General features: G+C 62.7%; 1 protein-coding gene across 1 annotated transcript in view; it reads left to right on the top strand.

Annotated features, from left to right (window-relative positions):
- Positions 1-14,179: 14,179 nt before the first annotated feature.
- The window catches only part of HMX1 (H6 family homeobox 1), a 46,595-nt gene continuing 45,561 nt past the window's right edge, over positions 14,180-15,213 (top strand). Inside the window, exon 1 of the mRNA XM_035004367.1 lies at positions 14,180-14,329. Within this exon, the coding sequence (XP_034860258.1) occupies positions 14,180-14,329 (150 nt within the window). The remainder of the gene's footprint in view (positions 14,330-15,213) is intronic.

Below are 15,213 nucleotides of genomic sequence, written 5' to 3'. Positions count from 1 at the left end.
ACAGAGAGACCCAGAGATGCAGAGACAGAGACAGAGAGACAGAGACAGAGAGACAGAGACACACGGAGAGACCCAGAGATGCAGCGACAGAGACAGAGACATGTGGAGAGACCCAGAGATGCAGAGACAGAGACAGAGCCATGCAGAGACAGGGATGCACACCTTGAGAGTTACAGGGACCAAGAGAAACCCACATGCAGAGATCCACCACGAGTCAGAGATGGGAGACGCAGGCAGACACAGGGAGACAGGCAAAGACAGAGCACTAGGGACACACAGCCGCGGGCGAGAGACAGACTTGGATCAGAGATGGAAGGAGAACCAGGGGCCAGAGGCAGGGAAAGCACGTGGCCACGTGCCCTTGGTTCTTTCCGGGACCTGCACCGTCCATGCTGGCCCAGGGCCCACAGCGAGGGACGGTGAGGCCCGGCCCCCGGGAGGTGGGCTAGGGGGGCAAGGGGGAGCCGCCTTGACCCCAGGGAGGCCACTGTTGCTGCGGGTTAGGGCACTGGAGGGGGACAAGGGGCTGAGGGCACGTTCGGGGTACGTGGGAGCAGGCTGCTGGGTGGGCCCTCAGTCCCAGGGGCAGGGAAGCCTGGCCCCGACAACTGCACGAACTATGGGCAGTGAGGAATTACGACTCCCTTTTACTGGTGAGGAAACGGCCACGGAGGTCCCGGGTACAGTCCCCTGAGCTTGGAGGCCCGCCCAGTGGGTGTCCGGGCGTCGGTAGCCCCTTCTCTGTGGGGTGGGGGTGCAGGCAGGGCTGTGTTAGTGGAGAGCTCCCCTGCAGATGGCAGCGGGATGTTCGGAGGAAAGGGCACCTTTCCTAATTTGCACAATGGCCCCAAAGGCTGGGGCTCCGAGGAGGCGGCGGCCCAAGCTAAGGCTATTCGGAAGGGCTTCCTGGAGGAGGCAGCAACCTGAGCAACCTGAATCTTATACTGTGGGGTTATAGTCCAATAGCACTTCACTGATTTTCCTGCTCGAACTGCCACAGTTTTGGCCCCTGGCACTCTCGAAGTCAGCTCCTGTGTGGCTTTGACGTGCTCCACGTGGTGGGGGTCTCCGCTTTGGCTTCGTGTGGTTCTAGTGTGTCCTTACTTTCTGGCTCTAAAAGATGCTCCAGGCTCATAGTTTTCCTGCCCCAGTCCTAGAGTCCTCCATTCCTCCAGGGACCCTCCGGTCCTTTCCTTGGAGAATGGCATATTCAAAACCAAGACCGGGGCACATGGGAATTACATCTTGACATGACCTTGTCACCTTGCACGGGGCGGGCCACGGTGTCAGCCATGACCCACGGGCCATGGCCCTGCCCCTTAGAGCCCCACGGATCCCCAAGCAGAGCCACGGAATCTGCTCGGGATGGAGAGCAGGGTCGAGTGGAAGAGTCGTGAAGCAGGATCATGGTGACAGAAGGCAGCTGATGCCATCGCCGTGAAGACGGAACCCTCCCCGTGCGTGGGCCTGCCCTGTCTCTGTCCTGGCGTGCTTGCTGTCCTGTGCCCTTTGCTATCCAGTTTCCAACTGTGGGGAATGGGAGGACCCGGCCGCACCTCCTGTGCTGGCCGCTGGGTCCCCCGAGGACGGAGGGAACAGCTCCACCATCGAGAACAGACAGGTCCCCTCGAGGACACCCACACCAGCTCAGGCTCTGGGCCCTCTAGCTCTGCCTCGTCAGACCCCGGATGTCCTGTGAAGTCCTGGGCACAAGAACTCGACTCTGAGGGGAGGGCTGAGCCGCCAGGGTGGTGGGGGCTCTCTGGAGGCCGTGGGGTGAGCAGCGCCCACTGTGGGACACCTAGACGCGAGAGGAGGTGCCCCGAGTTGCCCTGTACCAGCTGCGTGACCTCGGGCGAGTTGTTCCTCTGCCTCCGTAAAAGTGGGAGGAGCGGTGCCTGCTCTGGGCACCCCCGGGTGGCGGCCGGCCCGAGGGCAGCACGGAGTGGCGGGCCGGGGCGCGCAGGGAGCAGGCCGGCGGCAGAGATGGCGCATCCGAGAGGGGGCAGCGGCTGCAGCAGAAAACCTACATAAGCACGATGTAAATTAACGGAAGGGATGGAGGAAAATGCAAGCGGACCTCTTGGAACGTAGGACAGAAAGACCAAGGAACAGAAAATAAGAGGAGAAGAGTGGACCCTTGAGTCTCAAGAGATGCAGCCAGAGCAGTTCCCAGGGGGAAGACGCCGCCCAGAGCGGAGGAGAGTGTCCTGAGAATGCGTCCCGACGTGGGTCAGAAGCTTCCAGGTTGGAGGGCCCACCGGGGCCAGTGCGCAGGGCCAAGGGGACAGGTCGCTGCCACTGCGCCGCCGAGGGCACGAGTCTGGGGAGCCGCCGGCCACCTCCTACCCCGTCTGGCCTCTGCTGGGCTGTCCCTACGTGGGCTCAGGCATCAGGGCTCCGGTGCATCGACCCAGGAACCATAGCTCCGAGGTCACGCTCCCAGTGAGGGGGGCAGGTCATACACGAAGGGGCATAGGTCACAGTTCCTGCCGTGGCTCGGCCACGTGTAACATTTCCGTGGTCGCAGTCACCAGCGCGACTGCACCTCACGGCTGCGGAGGCCTTCACCGGGTACCTGCTGGCACTCACCGACCAGGTCAGGAAGCCGTTGTCCAGGACGGTCGCCGTGGAGCCGGGAGATGCGGTCGACTCCGAGCGCATGACAGGGGTGGGCAGGGTCCCTTGCCACGGAGCGGAGCGGCTGGAAGCTTCGGGGCTCTAGCTGGGTGGGGGCCAGGTGGACAGGAGGCTCAGAGGCTGGCGAGGGTCCTGGTCAGGGGCGCACCCCTCAAGTGCCACAGGAGCGATGGACGGAGCATCGGGCGTGTGCGCGCCTTCTCTAGAAGCCGGGAAGCCAGGCAATGCCGAGACCTGTCGTTTCGGGTGATGGAACGGTGGGCGGCGTGGCTCCGTGGCTTGTGGGGGCTGCTACAAGTCAGGTACGGCTCGTTCCCTCTCGGCCCCGCCACGCCGTGCCTTGCTAACAACAGCATCCGAGAATGAGCTGGAGACCACCGCACAAGGGGGACCTCAGCTCACCGTGTTCCCTGCCCCCCGCCCCTTGCAGACCCCTCCCAGGCACATGTGGGGCAGGGACCCATGCAGAGCATGCATGTTGCCATTTCCCCATTTTACAGATGGGAACACTGAGGAGCCCAAGGGCCCTGGGTCTGAAGAGACCCCAGTTCCCTAGGTTGTGGGGCCACTGCCTCTGAGCACCCCAGGGGAGGGCCCCCCAGAAGTTCAGGAGCCTCGGCTAGCCACTCAGGAAGATGAGGTGCTGCGGGGAACCTCCCCCATCCAGAAGCTTCCGCCAAGTGGTGGGGAGGGGCTGATGGGGCCGAAGCTTCACCCTGGGCCCCACTGGGACCCCTCCCACCCAGGGCTGGCCTGGACCACATGCCCACGTGACCCCCGCCCCCCCAGGCCTGGGCATGGGCAGAGTCCAACCCGCCCCAGCCACCCCCAACCTGGCCCCAGGCCCCAGAGGTGGTTCTGCCCACAAATCTGCAAACTCACGCCACCACCCCCCCACCCCCCCCATGGGGCCTGGCTTCCTTCTCCAAGTTATTAGCGTTTAGTAAATCGGAGCTGCCTGTCGCCGAAGGAGAGCTTTGGCTGCCACCTGCTGGCCGCTCCCCAGGAGAGGTGGGCCCTGCTTTCACCTGCCCTGGGGGCCGGGGAGGGGAGGGATTCTGGAGGGGAAGAGCTAGGCGGTGTTCAGACAGACCCAGGCTTGGCTGCGGGCTGTGTGACTTTGGGCAGGTTACTCCGCACCTCTGGGCCTCATTCCCCTTCTCTATAAAATGGGGCTAAGAAAGCGCATGTTGGAATGCTACTCTCCGCCATTCTCAGGACGCCCGCTGAGGACGCGGAGCTCGGGGCTGGGAGAGGCCGCGCACAGGGACGCTCTGCCGTGAGGCTGCCCCTGTCCCGCCCCAGCAGGGGCCCCTCAGAGGCTGGACGTCTGTTTCTCACCCCAAACTTTCAACTGAACCTAGAAATGGTACCGAAGGCCCTCTGGGTCAGGCAAAGTGCCCGCCAGCGCCGGTTTCAGGTTTGGGGCTCGACGGACGAACTGGCCCCTCGAGTCTGCGCGGGAGGAAGGCGGTGAGAAGCGGTCGCCACGAGGGACGGCAGTCGTCGCAAGCCGGCCAGCTCTCCGCCAGATTTAACCACACCTCGGACGCTCAGATGGTCGCGCACCAGCTACGGAAGAGACCGCGGAGGCGCTCTGCCCTCCAGGGGCGCCGGTGACCTGGGAGGAGGCCGTGTCACGGACAGGGAGCCAACCGAGGGCCCGCAGGACCCTGGGCCTGCAGAGACCACACGGAGGGCGGGGCGCTGAGCTGTGCACCTGCCCTCCCTGCAGACCCCGCGGTCCCCATGCAGGGGCAGGAGGAGCCTGGGGGTGACGGCTTCAGGATGCAGACACGGCACCCTGTCCTGTGCAGCTTGAGGTCGGTTACACCTCGAGAAAATGATCGGAAACAAAGCGCGGCACAGCCTCACGGTAGTCAGGGACGTTCCCCAACGGCCGGACAGACTTTAACCACTGGTTCCGGGCCATGGACACACGCCACGCCCATCTGCTCTTTCTGGAATGTTCTTGGCCCAAGGGCTGTGGTCTGAATCCAAGACCATGTTTACGCTGAGGACAGGCCTCCCAGCTGCGCTCTCAGCTGAAGGAGACCTCGGGTCACCAGGACAGGCTCCGGGAGCCCCACCACCTCCTGGCAAAAGCTTCCTTAGAGTGGCACCGGGGTCTGAGCCTCTGTGGCCCCCTCGCCCCTCCCTGTGTCCTGCACAGACAGTCAGACCTGCCCCCTCACCAGGGGCTCCCCAGATACCACGTCCAGTCCAGCACAGGGCTCGGCACTCGGTGGGCACATAATATGCCTTGCCCGAGAGAATGAACAAAGGAAGAGAGGAAGGACGGCAGGAAGGAAGGAGGGGAGGAAGGGAGGGAGGAAGGATGGGAGGGAGGAAGGATGGCAGGAAGGAAGGAGGGGAGGAAGGGAGGGAGGAAGGACGGCAGGAAGGAAGGAAGGGAGGGAGGAAGGACGGCAGGAAGGAAGGAAGGGAGGAAGGGAGGGAGGAAGGACGGGAGGGAGGAAGGACGGCAGGAAGGAAGGAAGGGAGGAAGGGAGGGAGGAAGGAAGGGAGTGTCTGAGTACCCCCGGCGGCGAATATTTAGGTATTTGGAGCATTTCTGGGAAGAAGGAGAGGAGAGGCAGAGCAGAAAGTGAACCAGGGGCTTCGGAGCATTGACTGGAGGCCCCAGAAAGATGTGTCCAGGTCCTTAGCCCACGGCTATGACTGGGACCTGATCTGGAAACGGGTCTTTGCAGACGAGGTTAAGAATCTTGTGATCCTGGATTAACCAGGTGGGCCCTACATGCACTGACAAGTGCCCTCGTGAGAAAAGACACAAAGGAGGGGACACGGGAAGGAGGCCATGTGAGGGCGGAAGGGAGATGGGTGACACGGCCACCAGCCCAGGAGCGCCTGAAGCCCAGGGCTGAGAGAGGCAGGAAGGAGCCTCCCTGGAGCCTGACCCCAGGACCTTGGCTGTGTCTGTGGTAATTTGCGTGAGCCCCAGGAACCTCCTCCGGGAACTGCTCCTGAATCCTGAGCCGGGCCCATCTCTCACCTCCACCCTCCCACCATGGCCTGGACCCCCCCACACCCGGCACCTGGACCCTCACAGCCCCTCCTTCACAGGTTCTCCCTGTTTCCACCCATAAGCCAGTGGGGCGACCCTGCAGCTCTGTGGCCACACTTCCCAGCGGCCTCAGCGAAGCCGTCCGGGTTCCTCTCTGATGTGTCTCTGTCCCCCGAGTGTCTCCTCTCAAAGCTACCTGGCTGCCCTGGCTGCCTTGCTGTTCCTCAACACCCAAGCTTTTCTACCCCAGGACCTTTGTACCTGCTGTGACCTCTGCCCAGGAACTTTTCTCGCAAGTATCCGATGGACTCCCTCCGGCATGCCACTGTCTGGTGGTCTTCCCTGACCACCTTACTGATCTAACACCCTTCCCCTCCAAGGAGGCCCTAGAACCTGTCCCCAGTGAGTACGCAGTCCATCTCCCCGAGGCTGGTTCATGCCCTCTGGATCCCATTTACCCCCAGCACCTGGAACAGTAGGTGCTCACCAAGCCCTTGTTGGACAGAAAGAGGAACAAGGGGGCTGACACCCCAGACTGCCTCTCTTCACATCCTGGGAGCCCAGCCAAGCTGAGGCCCAGGCCTGGGCTGTGCCTGCCCCTCAGAGGGCCTGGGGCTCTCTGCACGCCGGCCCCAGGATCAGCCTCCTCCACCCGTCTCCGCGCTGTTCTGGGGGACTGCAGTGCATGCCTTCTGGGGACAGTGTGGTCGGAAATGCGGAGGCCGTGGCAACTGGTCCCAGGCCCTGTCCTGGCTTGCTGTCCTTTCTACAAGCTGTGTGACCTCAGCAAGTCCCCAGACCTCTCTGATGGTTCTCGTCCGAAGGCACGGGCTGTGTTCCCGGCCTGCCTGGGGAAATATCTTGTGCTGCTCAGCCCCAGACTCGGCACTGAGCTCACTCGCTGTTCTGGGCCCGAGGGGTCCATCATCGCCCCCTCCTCCCCGTGGCGGGAGGGACCGTGGCTCAAGGCAGGGGCCTTGGCACACTCTCCAGCTGAGAACAAGGCCCCTGGCCTCTCCCGGCCTCGGTTTCCCAGATGGCCCCCCAGAACAGCCTGTGCGCATTAATGCAGTACCTAAGCCTTTGCAGGTGGGACGTTCTCAGCAATGGCAGACGTGCTACTTTATCATCTGGGCCAGCTCCAAAGCCCACAAATGACGCGTAGGAGACCACAGACCACCCCTTTATGCCCTAAGAGCCCCACGGCATCCACCCCACAGTGGGACATCTTTGTCATCATAAGAAGACCCAGGTGAAGGTGAATTTGTAGTGTGTCGCGTGCAGTGTTTAGGACGTATTCCTCCAGCATCTGACATTCACGGGCCCTGCTTGGTGTCCTCACTGGTGCAGACCCCACCCCCAGCCCAGAAATCCCACCTGGGGACTGTGGTGGTGCCGGGGCTCCCCCTCCCCGGCGTGCTCTCGGATGCGCCCCCCACCCCGGGCTTACTGCAAGGCTTCCTGGCCAAGGCTGTGGTTTGAGGGGCGGCCAGGAGGTGGCACCATTGTTCCGCAGATGCAGGTGCTTGGCGCTTCCTGCCCGCCGAGCGCCCCACCCCACCGCCTCACCTGGCAGACCCAGACCCACCCGGGCACCCTCTCTGGGCCTTGGGTCACCAGGGAGGGTGGGGGGCGCGGCAGGCGGCAGGCGGCAGGGCGAGCTCCCGGGCTCTTGAGCTGCACATACACCCCTCCCCCGGGGCAGGTGGAGCCCTCCGGGTACAGGCCCCTCTCCCCAGCCCAGCGGGTCAGGGTGGGGGGACCCATGTGCTGAGGAGGTAGAGGAGAGCCCTCTGCACCCCACCCCGAGGAGCGGCAGCTACTCAGATTCCTGCCCCACCCCCGCCGTCTGTCCTGCTTCTCTCATGGTCTCTGTCCCTCTCCTTCCTCCCGGTCCTGCCCCATGTCCCTCCACTCCTGCATGTGTGTGTGTGTGTGTGTGTGTCCGAGTCTCTGTCTCTCCCTCCTTCCAGCCTCCACGTCCCCAAGGCTCGGTGCCTGTCCTTCCCCGGGGAGGGGGGCTGCCGTGTGCCTCTGAGGGGTGAGCAGGGCCCCGCCCAGAGCCCCCCACACACAGCCAATGCCCGGTGGAGGCTCGCTGGGCTCGCTGGCGGGACTGGGCCGGGCCTGGCGGGCGCTGGGGCACAGCGGGGGTTGGGAGGTCAGGGTGTGTCAGGAGGCAGGAAGGACCCCGACCCCACCCGAAGGTTCTGGAACAGCTCGGGCTAGCACAGGTATTCTCTGAGCCAGCTGGGCCCCGGGAAGCCCTTTCGTGTGCTAGCCTGTTTGAAGTGCAAACATGAGCCAGGAACTGCGCCCAACACAGGTGTGGCCCCTGCCAGCTCTGAGCCCGGAGGTCGTGGGAATAGGACTGGCTTGGCCCCGTGACGGGCAGATGGCGGCAGGACCCCTTCCCCAGCCGCTTCCCAGGTTCAGTACCTGCGGAGTGTGGTGAACAGGACTGGCCAGTGGCATTTCCCAGCAAGCCCTGGGACGTGTCCCTCGACCTTCTCTCTGCACGAGACCCGAGCTCTGCCCAGGCGCAGGGGGCAGGGCAGTGGGGCTCCGTGTGCCCCCGTCTCTGACACACCCTTCGGGGCATCCCCAGAGGCTGCTTCCCACCGCAGCACCCAAATACGAGGGCTCTGGCCGCCCCAGCTCCCACACCTGCAGGAAGGGCCAGGAGGCCCCCGTGGGTAGGCCTGGACGCCCTCCAGCCAGCTGGCCTCAGCCAGAACCCCTGCGGCCGTAAGTACCTGCACAAATCACCACATTAACCACCCATTTCCTTAATGGAGTGTCAGCCCTGGAGACTTGGAGGCAACATGAATAATGCAGACCGAGCTGCCCGTCACCAAACCAGGAAACGCTGCAGTGATTTTCATCTTTCCCTGAAAGTACCCAGAAGAGGAGGGGGGCTTGGGCTGGTACGGGGCCGGGGTGGGGGGCGACAGGCACAGGCTTGAGAAGGGCTCGGCCCCACAGAGCTGGAGTTCGTGCCTTCCAGGAGCACCCCCTCCCCAGACAGCCGATGGAGACCAGAGTCAGGGCCCCCTGCCCCTTCCCACCCCGGCCACAGCTCTCCAGGCCCCAGGAGCTCAGAGAACCCAGGACTGCGTCCTGAGCTTGGCAGAGACCCCCATGGAGGCTGCTCCTCTCAGGCCACCTGCTGGTGCCTGCACTGGGCCCACCCTTGGGGGGGTCACAGCCTGGGTGGAAAGACACGGTGGTCCAGGGGAGGCTAAAGGCAGCATGGGGGGTAGGGGGCCCACGGCCCAGTGTCTGGCCTGGAGGGACAGAGCAAACTCAGCAGGCATCTGGGAGAAGGCAGGCTGGCCTCCATCCCGAGAGCTCTAGGCATCCCTGTGGCCTCGACCGTGGCCTACAGCTGTGGACCTGAGCAGCTGCAGTCTGGCCACCAGGTGTATCCCAGCCGGGACCCTGAGGGCAGCCAGGGAGGAGCCCCACAGGGAAGCTTCCACACCCCCAACAGCTCTGCACACTGTTTCCAGGTCCACCCCTCCCAGTGGCCTGCTCCCCTGCTCAGTGCTCCTCCATCTCCCACGTCCAAATCCCCCCACCCCCCAGCCCCACGGTGGGACCCGAGCTTCTCCCTCCTGGGGCAGCCCAGGGCTGGGGAGGGTACCACCAGCTTCCTTGGTTGGACTTCTGCGCAGGGCTGCATCCCCATCACTCCTGCGGGGGCCCCACCACAGTTTCCCCGGGGCCCCCAGGGCCTGGCCCACAGCAGGGGCAGATGAAACCAGCAGGGGGGGCGTGGTCACCCCATCTTGCTCCTGTCCTGGGTCAGGCTCGCGCATGACGAGTCTCACCCCAGAGCTCCAGCAGCAGCTTGGAGGTTCTGCCCTGGACAAAGACCCCATACAGCAGGGACGTGGCTCCTGGCCATGGCCATGCCCCGAATCCTCTCCTCGCCCCTGACACCCTGGAGAGGACACTGGAAGTAAGCTCCACCCGTCCGGGTTTCTGGCTGAGCAAGTGTGGCCCTAAGCTCTACCTGTTTCCTCTCCCCAACCCTACACGCGAGCGAGGCCAACACACTGTCCGCACCCTACAGATACAGGAAACTGAGGCCCAGACAGTCGGGGTGGCGCGCCCGAAGTCACATGGCCAGGAAGCAGCGGTGCTGGGATTTGAACCCTGGTCCCGGATGCTGGGCGCTGACCCCTGGGCGTCCTGCCTCCCACTTCTCTGATCTCCCGGGGCTCCCAGTCTGCTCCCGTTACTGGACAAGCCTCCGGTGGGTGCCGAGCAGGGTGAGGCCTGGTCTGCATTAAACTCCATGTGAAAACAATTCTTCCCGGAGACATAAGCATAGAGGCTGTTCTGTCACCAACAATTGCTGCTCAGGGGAGGCCTGCAGCACAGCAGCTCCCATGGCCTGAGAAACCAGGGCACGTGGAAAGGGGTGATGGGGCAGGGGGTGCGGAGAGGAGGTGACCGGCCCGGAGTCTGCCGGGGGCACCGTCACGGAGACGCTCAGGATGAGGCTGGCCTCAGAGAGCTCAGGGGACACCACCCAGAGACCCCAGAGATGGGCTCAGGACCCCCCACGTCTGGGGGGGTCTATGCTGGGGGCTGGCAGCGGGCAGGACGCCTAGAAGCTCCCCGCCCCTGGGTTCTCAGGTTTGGGGTCTGACCCGTGGGCACCTCTCCCTGCAAAGAAGCGCCTGGAACAGCTCCGCTCACTCTGTCAGCCTCCCGGCTGACCTTGTTCCTAAAGAGTTTCTGTCTCTCCCCGGGAGACAAACTACACTGTGCATGAATTTGGGATCTTTCCAGAACAACCTCATGCTTCCAGGTGTCGGCCTTACAAGACAGAGTGCGTGCTCGTCTGCATTAATGCCCCCCGAGGGCCCACCATCGAAGCCACCGTGACGCTCCGCCCAGGGGACACCCCACAGTGTGGACATGTGCCCTTTTTATTGGACGGGTAAGCGGCTTCCAGTGCTTCCCCAGACAAATAGTGGTCCCCGGCCGTCTTGGCCATGCCTGGAGCCCTTCCCTGCTCTCGGCAGGGGACAATCTCAGGAGCCCAGCAGCCGTGGGCGGGCGTGCACCTGCTCCCAGCTCACGCCCGAGAAGCGGCCTCTCAGTGTGGGTTCTGTTGGTGATTCTGTGCCCGACTCGGCCGCACTTCCAGGCATTCGTTAACCAGCATTCGGTCTTGGGGGATGGGGTCTTCATTCCCTAGGGCGGCTGAAACAAAACGCCGTGGGCCGCGTGGCTTACACCTGGAAATGAAGCGTCTCGCAGCCCTGGAGGCTGGCTGGCCGAGATCAGGGTCGTGGCAGGGTGGCCTCCCCTGAAGGCGCCGAGGCAGGATCTGCCTCTGTCCCGGCGTCCGGCAGTGCCTGGGGGCACCACCCCTCCAATCGGCACGTATGCCCTCCTCCTGACTCATGACACCCAAAGAGACCCTGTTTCCACATCACGTGCCATTCTGAGGTCCTGGGGGTTAGGAACTCAGCACGTGGAGTTGGCAGGGGGACACAATTCAGCCCGTCACAGATGGGTCCCCACGCGGCCGACCGATAGGGAAATGTTCCTGTGCTTGGGGCATTGTGCAGGCAAACCCGTGGATTTTCCCGGCAACTGCCGTCAGCGGCAGGGGAGGGGCCCCAAGATGCACCCCGAGTGTGTTAGGAGTAAAGGTCTTGGCAGGAAAGGTTGGTAAATTCTGTGTGCTAAGCGATAGATTTCTTTTGGGGGAAAACGAGCGAGAAAATGGACGTGGAGCCAGCGAGTGGCTTTCAAGTTCTGCCCCCTTCACACACTGCAAGGTCAGCAAACCACTGAAACCCCCATTAAGCTGCCAAGTGTGCTCAGAAATAGAAAAATGATTTTTTTTTTATGGCATTTACTGCTCAGACCTATCCATTCAGCTAAGAAAACAATACCCCCCTAAGAATGCAATTTGCTTCGGGTCTCCCCGCGGCATTTTATCTTGTCTAGAATTACACTCACATAGGTCATTGCCAGGCACTTGGTAGAGACTCAGCAAACGTCTGTCACATGAGTGCATGTATGAATGGATGAACGAATGAAGGTGGGTGGTCCAGACGCAGGCTCTGTGGGGTACTGCACTAGTCGCCTCCATGTCATTCATTCCCGGGAGCCAGAATATTCCAGCGCACGGACAACTCCATCAGGAAGCACCAAGGGCTTCATTGTGGGAAGCATTCGATTTCACAGCTCTGCTCTTTCCAACAGTGGCTTGTGTGGGACCAGAGCATGGCCAGAGAGAAGTGATGGGGAAGAGGCCAAAGGGTCCCACCACCAGAGGGACCAGGGAAAGAAGGTCTGGCGGACGGGGTCACGGCTTTCACCCATCTGAAGGGCTGCCATGGGGAGGAGGGGCCCAAGCATGTCAGGTGGGGCTCTGTCTCGGAGACACGGCTAGAACTGGTGAGTGGGTGCCCTAGGAAGGCAGGTTAACAGAGCTGTCCAAGTCTAGAAAGGGAGTCCTCATAAGGTAGTGAGCTCACCATCTCCAGAGGTGTGTAAGAAGGGACGTCCTAGAGGGACAGATAACAGAGTTGTTCAAATGTGGAAAGGGTGCCCTCAAGAGGTAGTGAGATCACTGTCCGCAGAGGCATGCAAGCCGGGTCTGATCAGCGGTGAGCTGGGAATACTGTGGGAAGGCACCAGTGGGCACAAATATGGACAGGGGCCAGGAAAAGCCAGTGCCAAGTGGTAGGAGGCTGAGGAGGGGCTGCTGTGAGTCTTGCCCTGAGCCCCGGGTGTGGATCACGTCACGACTTCCACTCGCCCACCAAGACTCACAGTCATGGCTCCAGAGCTGGGAGGCACCCCTCTCTCCATCTCATGGAAGAGAAGGCTGAGTTCCCGAGAGAGCCGGGTGCGAGGCCTGCCGGGGAGCTCTCTCTTCAGCCTTCTGTCTCCCGTCAGAGAGCCCAGGTGCCCAGCCAGGCCTGGAGGCCAGCCTGGCGGCAGCAGGCGCTCAGCGAGGAGAAGGAGGAGGAGGAGGGCTGGCCACGTTCTGTCCCTCTGAGCCAAGGTGTTATAAAAATCCCAGGAATGATGATTGCTTCAGCCTGTGGGGCGGGGTGGCCACGGGCGGCCTAATTGTGCTCCACCAGCGGTGAGATCATGGGGCTGCATCCACACGTCCTGTCAGCTTCCCCAGTGTAATGGGGAACAGATGCTCCCAGAGGGGCCCACGGGGGGAGGGCCGCCTGCAGGGGCTGGCCGGGCTTCCAGGATCCAGCCGCGAACTCGAATCTCTAAGCAGTACCGTCACTTACCAGAACCTTCCGTGTACTGCCGGGCACTCTGCCAGGCCCTTGGGGCTCGTCACTTCTGCCCCCCGCTGCCGGTGAGCGGGGGAGATGCCATGTCCTGCGCGCCAGAGGAGGGACCGGGTGCTGGGAGGGACACTGGGACCCTGACCACACTGACCGGGGCTCGGAGACACTGGGAGGCGGGGCAGATCTGAACTTGGATCTTTGGGGTCTAAGCGCAATCCCCCCCGGTGGACACACGCTAGGTCAGGTCCTGAAGCCCTCCCTGCCCTGATGCAGTTGCCCACGTGCACGTCTGGATGGGTCCCCAGCCCGGCTGATGCGCCAGCAGAACCAAACAGCCAGCTGGTGTCTCTGGGCTCTGGGGGGTGGCTGTCCTTCCTTCTCTGTCACAGCAACATCCGTCCACTGCCATGCATCCGGGCGCAGAGACCGCAGCCCTAGAAACGCAGCGGGAGCCTCCCCAGGGTGGGCCTCCCCCGGCAGCGACAGAATCTGTTTTCCCAATTCAGTTCATCCAACACAAACGTGCCACGCACCGGCTTCCACACCAGGCACGGTCCCACGTTGTGGGGGCTGGGCGAGGCGGGGCAGCCAGAGTGCGACCCCGACTGGCCAGTGGGTGTGGACGCAGGGGGAGGCACCACGGGGGACATAAAATGATGGGGCGCAGGGAGGAGGCTGCCATTTTAAGGAGGGTGAACCAGGTAGAGGGATGTTTGCACAAAGATCCAAGGGAGATGAGGGAGCGAGCCGTGCGGATCTGAGCCGAGAGTCTCAGGCACAAGGCACGGCCAGTGCAAAGGCCCTGAGGCAGGAGGGGCCTGCTGTGTTGGAGGGCCGGCCGGCCAGCCCAGACGTCTGGATGGGGTCTGTTTCCGTGGCTGTTGCCGCAAGCCACCAAACAGGGTGGCTCCACACAATAGAAGCTCATCCTCTCAGTTCTCGAGGCCCCAAGTCCAAATCGTGTCGGCTGGGCCTCGCTCCCTCCAGAGGCTCCAGGGCAGGCTCTGTCCCTGGGCTCTTCCCCTCCGGGTGGCACCAGCATTCCCGGGCTGCTGGCCACATGCCTTGTGTCTGCCTCCTCCTTCCCACGGCACCTCTGCCCCTGTCTGTCTCTGACCTCCCTCTTGTCTCCCCTCTGCAGGCCCTGACTGTCACTGCTTCTCTCCGTAGGTGACAGGAGGTCAGAACCATCCCTGATGTGGGGCGGCGGTGCCCTGCGATGGAGGAGGGCAGAGCTGCTGGGGGAGCGACAGCTTCACACGCGGGGGGCCAGGTGGCTCCCAGCTCCCCGGCCCAGGGGGCCAAGCGGAGCTCCGATCTAGTCCCCCGAAAACACAAGAACAACCACCGGCAGCAGCTGGGGCGCGAGGTGAGCAGCCGCGTCCTGCTTCCCACGGACAGTCCCGCCTCGACCGTGGCCATGAACCGTGGCCACCAACGGCGGCCCGGCCCAGAGGCGCTTTGGGAGCCCCCGCTCAGGGCAAACACAAAATTAGGAATGCCACATTCGGAACAGAGGTGAATTCTTTCTACTTCCGAGTAGAAAGACTCATAAAATGCTACCCATTTTTTTAAAAACTGACAAATACCACAGACACGAAAACATCCAGAAACAATAACATGTGATTTTTATTACCTGCCTGCCTGTGACATTGATGATGCTTTTCCCTGCGCGTTTGACGTCCGCTCCTCTCCGCTCCTCGCGTGACGAGACCGTGCCATCATCCCCCACACAGAGCCCCGAGCGGCGGGCCGGCTTCCCGCCGTCAGGCGCGGATTCAACTTGGTTTTGACCGCTGTCAGTTGACGGAGGCGCCTCGTTCCTTCTGGGTTCATCTCACAGCTCCTGCAGATCACGCCGCAGAAGAGCGTGGACCCTTTTCCAGAACGTTCGCACGGTCGGCTCAGTGGCTCACTCTGTTGCCCGGCGCTGTGTGCGGAGCGTCCGGCTGGAGGCCGCGGGGTAGGCACGGGGCGCATCCTGGTGCTGCCGTGTCTGCCGGCCTCTGATGCACGCTCCGGCCCCGTCCCCCGTGTACTTCTCACTCCATAAGAGGGAAATTTACGGTGGACAGCAAAGCACCTTTGATGTCCCTCCAAACTGGGAATCTGCGGTTTCTCACTGGTTTGACTGGACCGCTCCAAACTGTCTTTGCAAATTACGGTCTAACTGCACTTTCGAGCTTCAGCACCTTTTTGAAGAAGCCTCTGGCCTCTCAATGGCGCATGGGTCTGTTCCCGCTGCTGTTCCTG

This window comes from Mirounga leonina, unplaced genomic scaffold (genome assembly GCF_011800145.1).
Source record: "Mirounga leonina isolate KUSES-001 unplaced genomic scaffold, KU_Mleo_1.0 Mir_129, whole genome shotgun sequence".
NCBI lineage: Eukaryota > Metazoa > Chordata > Mammalia > Carnivora > Phocidae > Mirounga > Mirounga leonina.
The sequence above is the reverse complement of the archived record's forward strand: the minus strand, read 5'-3'. Positions and strand labels throughout refer to the sequence as shown.